Source organism: Buceros rhinoceros, unplaced genomic scaffold (genome assembly GCF_000710305.1).
Source record: "Buceros rhinoceros silvestris isolate BGI_N320 unplaced genomic scaffold, ASM71030v1 scaffold9008, whole genome shotgun sequence".
Lineage (NCBI taxonomy): Eukaryota > Metazoa > Chordata > Aves > Bucerotiformes > Bucerotidae > Buceros > Buceros rhinoceros.
In genome coordinates, this window is record NW_010425099.1 from 12,219 (window position 1) to 17,576 (window position 5,358).

The 5,358-nt window shown below is 44.2% G+C and overlaps 1 protein-coding gene across 1 annotated transcript in view; it reads right to left on the minus strand.

Moving 5' to 3' along the window:
* TRERF1 (transcriptional regulating factor 1) overlaps positions 1-5,358 on the minus strand; it is a 19,486-nt gene that overhangs the window by 8,957 nt on the left and 5,171 nt on the right. Inside the window, exons 5-8 of the mRNA XM_010141022.1 lie at positions 2,578-2,947; positions 1,933-1,993; positions 1,159-1,298; positions 332-435 (exon numbers count right to left, since the gene is read on the minus strand). Coding sequence (XP_010139324.1) covers positions 332-435; positions 1,159-1,298; positions 1,933-1,993; positions 2,578-2,947 — 675 coding nt within the window. The remainder of the gene's footprint in view (positions 1-331; positions 436-1,158; positions 1,299-1,932; positions 1,994-2,577; positions 2,948-5,358) is intronic.

Below are 5,358 nucleotides of genomic sequence, written 5' to 3' on the forward strand. Positions count from 1 at the left end.
CTAGGCTCTCTGTGACCAAATAAAAAGCTTGTGAAATATCAGGGCTGGAGCAAGCACTGGGAGACATTCAACACCCCAAGGCTACAAACTAAGTAATCTTATCTATATGAAATATACAGTGAGCCTTCAGAGAGGCACTGCTTTGAAATTTAAATTTATGAAAGAATGAAAGGGAAAAGTCATTCCTCAAAAATGTTAGAGGATGTTTAAAGCATCACTGCGAATCAATCAGAAATCTTTTTTACATAACCGTATCTAAACCCATTTAATAAAGCATGTTAATTTATCTGCAGAAGAGGATCGTATCTCTCCCTTCAGCTTCTTATCTTACCATAATATCTCCTTTGGCTTCAAAGAGAGAGTGCAAAGCATATTCTGAGTTAGTTCCTCCACCAGGTAACACACTGGAACAGCTCATATTTAAAAGGTCTTCCACTGTCAGAAACAAGCCAACATTTTACTGCGGATACAGTAGCCCGTCAGTCAAACACCCAGAGACAAGGATTCTGTAACGCCACTCAAAGACAACGCAGTTCAGGGCAGCAGCTCTCATACTCACTCTCCCCAGCAAGCCATCTTCTGGTTTTGGGATCACTCGCTGAGGAGGGGGTGCAACAGGATTTGCAGAGCATGTCCCTGGGATGGGGCAGGCTGCTGCAGAGCCAGAGCTCTGGCTGTGAGGCAGCGGCTTCTGCAGGCCAGTGACACTGCTGTGTCAAGAAGGCTCCAGCCAGGGTAAAGAAACAGAAACGAGCCATGCTAGAAGCAGGAACGAACTCTGCTCAGGACTGGTAGAAGCCACAGAGCCCGTCACACTTCCTCTCAGTTACGGTCACAGGACAGGCCTAGAAGCCATCAGCTGCCTCTTGTCTGTGACCTCTGCCCTTACCAGGGTAGTTCAGTACCCAGAAAACTCCACTTCCCAGGAACAATCTTTCCTCCTTGGCTGCCAGGAAGCAGTCCATCCAGACTTCACTTTAAGTGCCACTATGTAGTGTTGTTACTCGGAACCCAAAACATTCTGGTCTCTCGCTCTGTATTTTCAGTAATTAATGCTCTCCTGGACGTTTTGTGCAGTATAGGCACAAGAAATCAATGTGAATTTCTTCAACAGGCACAGGTCGGCGTACGAACCTCTAAATCAGCAAGTCATTGTACCTCTTTGTTGGAAGACTTTGTTCTCCAGTTCTGGCCATGGTTTCCAAACCAAAGTTGCCTTGTGCACATCTTTCTCCATTAGAAATCTGTCCTGCAGCTCAGGAATGTCAGCCTGGAACCTGGACCCAATATTGATTCGTCTATGAAGACAAATAAATAAGAATTCAGCTACACAACGTGCAGAAAAAACAGAAGTCATGTTAGTGTTTGCTTTGTTTCCAACAAAACTTCTAGTACGCTGGAACGGCAGGAAATTGTGTCAGAGGGCTTTACGCAACAGTTTACTCTCAGTGGGGAATTTGAATATTACAGAGAACCAGTCTCTTGGGGAGAAACAAGAAGTTCAATATATGATTTAAACCATACTGAGTTATCATACCTTACAGACAACCCAGTGCTGACTAGCAAAGAGGCTCAATGCAGGAAACAATATAGAATATTTTATATATTCCCTCTCTTTATATATATATATATAAAAAGCCAGAGGACTGGATCAGCATATTTTCCTCACTGCCCTCTCTCCAGCCATCGCTAACCATTGTTTCACCTTCAGTGGCTCCTACCAAGCCGATCCTAGCATTTTTGAGCCTACACCTCTCAGCCTCTTTGCTTCCAATGTCCTCAGCCACCATCCAGAGCAACCTCAGACACATCCAGCCCAACACGATTTCAGGCAGTTGAACACTACCTGCCCACTTCAAAACACTTCAGGCCACACGGTCTGGGCTGGAGCTGGTCTGTAAAAGCAGTGACAAAAACAATATTTTTCCTTACGGTTCAACAGTCTGTTCTCCAGGCCCAGGTGTCACTGGAATGACACTTCCATCAATACTATCTGAAAGAGAAATCAGAGTTGCAGATTAAAAGGGTATTCTGGTGACAACTGTATCCCTGCTGGTGCTTCACCTCCTGGGCCGCATTGCCACCTCTCTATTAAACCCAGCATTACTCTAGTCTATTAAGGAAAAACTACCCTTTATCAGTGTTTAGACTGAATCAGTGTAAATTAGTCAGTCAGGTAACAGAAGTGTCCTAACTTCAGAAGTTTCTACTGTCCTGATCAAGTATGATTGCACACCTTTTCTTGTTAAGCACTGAACAACAAATACTTAAAATTAACCCCACATCTCAAACCAGGTTTTTGCCCTCTGTGTCAGAAGGCCCAGATGTAACGAGAGTCACAGTGGTCCTTTCTTGAGGCAGATCCCACTGCAAGAGCTTTACTCACTGGTTAGGCTCCTCTACACACCTTATGCTTTAACACCATCTCCATAAAATTCCTGATAAAGACGAACTTTTCCCGTGAAGCACCAAAACCAGCCATGCATGTGAGCAGGCACAAAAATCATCAGTGTGGTAACACCAGAAGAGAGGACAGTGGTACCTGCTGTGTGCTGCCACTCTAACTGTAATACTTACTAGACCGACACAGGAGCACCCGCGGAGTGGGTGTCAGTGGAGTAAGTGGCAGCTGAGAATGCGAGGCGCTATGGGATGACGTGATAACACTGCTGAAGAGACCAGACCCCTGCCGAACTGGACTCAGCATCGGTGGTGGAGTGTAAGGGGGGAGCTCGTGCGTCCGGTCTAGCAGGTGATCTCCAAGGACACGGGGAGAGCGAAGCTGACTCTGGTACAGGGTGGCACCGGAGTGGGACATGCTGAAGTTGAAGGAAGGAGGAGGTATGAAGAGAGGTTCGGGTCTGTGCCGATACTTCTTCTTGTCCTGCAATGGTTTGAAGCTTTCTTCCAATTTTACAGCACTTTGAAGAGGTTTTTTGCTAATTTCCTAAATGAAAACATGCAGAACATCAGTATTTAGGCATGCTGAAAGTGTCCTTTACACACAATCCCCTACAGCTTAGGGCAACAGTCACAGAAAAGCTGTTCCTACAGCAGGCACCATCATTCAGGTACCACCATAAGAAGCCTGGTTGTCAGTAAGTACCTGGTGCTGCACAGACACCTCAGGGGAGAGAGAAAAACCAGATTTCTCTCATCCTCCTGGATCAAGATATGGCTGAGCCACAGGCACAGACATGGAGAGGCTGCTGCCAGCTTTTGAAGGTGCAGGGAATGTCTCTCTTAGGCCGTGAGTCTCCCACACCCTTCTTCAGCTCCACCTCAACCCCCCTGTTTGCACTGAACACATGCGGGCTGTTGGGAGTTACTTCGTTACCCAGTCACCGTTTATTAGAAACTTTATATGAGATGTTTTCCAAGACATTTATTTTGTTTGATTAGGAAGGACACATGAGCTCAGTGAAATTACTGCAGTACTCAGCAGCCGGAAAGGAAGAAAAATGTAATAAATTCAAATTCTTTGCCTCTTATCACTACATTCCCATCAGCTTGAGTATAGTCCAGCTGCAACAAATCTTGAACTTAACTCTCCTCTTTCCTTGGAGGAAAAAGGGGGGTAAATGACCATTTGGGAAATTCATACATTGTAGCATGCCTAGAATCCGAGAATCTGAATGTTAAAATCCATTTAACAATAAATCCCTGAAATCCACAGAAGCACAAGGCACAGAATTTGTGCAAAGCTGGAATCTGGATTTCTGGGGATGGGGATGAAGTGAGAAGGAACAGGTTCTCAAGTTGTGCTTTAAGAACACGCAGCAGCTGGTAGAGGACCACAGAATTAAATACACCGCTTTCGAGTGTCCAGATTGTCTGACTTCTTCAGAATCAACTTGGAAAATGGAAGAAAATTTTTGACAGATAGGGTTACTCCAGAACGCCTGCATCATCTGGTAAATTCTACTACTACATAAAGTAAATTACTACAATGTATGTTTAGACAACACATGTCTTTACACCATGGGTGGTTCTTAAGAATCACATCCACCCAATAAAAATCATGTTAAAGGAGCATTAGCACTGTCACTCTTTATCCCTTATGTTAATACGTTCCAGCTTGAGGAAATGTTTTTGATTACAGAGGTCCTGTCCTCTCTGTTAGATCATGGCTGTATCCTCTCCAACAGCTGTTGACGTTTTTTCTTTGGAAAAAAAAAATTAAGTTTTGGAAGAGTCTTCCTGTTGCAGAAAAAATGTGGCTTTACAGAGAATTTTTTTTTAATAATGGACATTCAGGGCAGTGAGAGGGTGAGGGTTACCTGTAACTACAGACATCATCCATCACGATGGTGAGCATTTAGTGTTCAAAAGAGAACAGGGAAAAAACCCTAAACAAACCAAAACCTAAAAAACCCACTCCAGATCCAAGTCTTTGATTAAAAGCTCATTTTGTTCTGCTGTTTGAACGTGAAAGAGCTGGTACTCCTGTCTCACCAGTGAAAAGCAAACTATCCTAGACAACATCTCAGAGGTCCTACACACCTCCAACTCCTGGGCTGCTTCACCTACGGCACACTTCAGCCTCAGTGGGGTTATGCCAACACTACTTTCAAGAAAGATCACACTGAGTATCAGAAGAAATCGTGATGTCCATGGACTCTCAATGCAGAATTGCCCCACTACTGCTCTGAAGCTCCAGGAAGTGATTCCCAGTATCCTTGTGGGCCCTGCTGCCGCACCTTCACAGATCCTGATGGACCTCATTTGACTGCTAGCTTCAGCTCACCATCCTGTAGCATTGCTGAACATTTAGTTTCCTTCTGCTGCTTGATTTTACCAATTCCACGAGCTTTGTGGGAGCTTTTCTGGACAGTTCAAAGCACAGCATAAATAAAAGCAACACAGCTCCAGATCTTTGGTATTAAAAAAAAAAAAAAGAAGTCTCCAATGGCCCAATTTCTTTACAGAAGAAGGAGGAACTGTGGATCTTTTGATCTTTGAACATTTCCAAAGCCAGTGCTTACATAAAAGATAGGATATCCAGAGAGGAAACTGCGCGAGTGCAATTTGCTTGGGCAATAATAAAGGCTGCAAGCACGATTTTGAGTGAATGAGTGCACATTTAGCCAAACACTGGCAGATTTAATCACAGTCACTTTACATACGTTGCAGAAATTCACAAGCCCAAGCCACCTACTCTGATGTCTCTAGAGAAGATCTCCCACTCAGAGCTCAGGGATTCAGAAAAGACTGTCCTTTTTCTCTCCAAAAACTAGAAATAGAAAAGAAAAATTGTACTGCTGAGTGACAAGGTAAGTGTTGCGAGATGCTGGCTGCCACAGTGATGTGGAAGTTTATTTGCAAAACCTCAGTCCGAAAGGAAGAGCGTGAAAGATT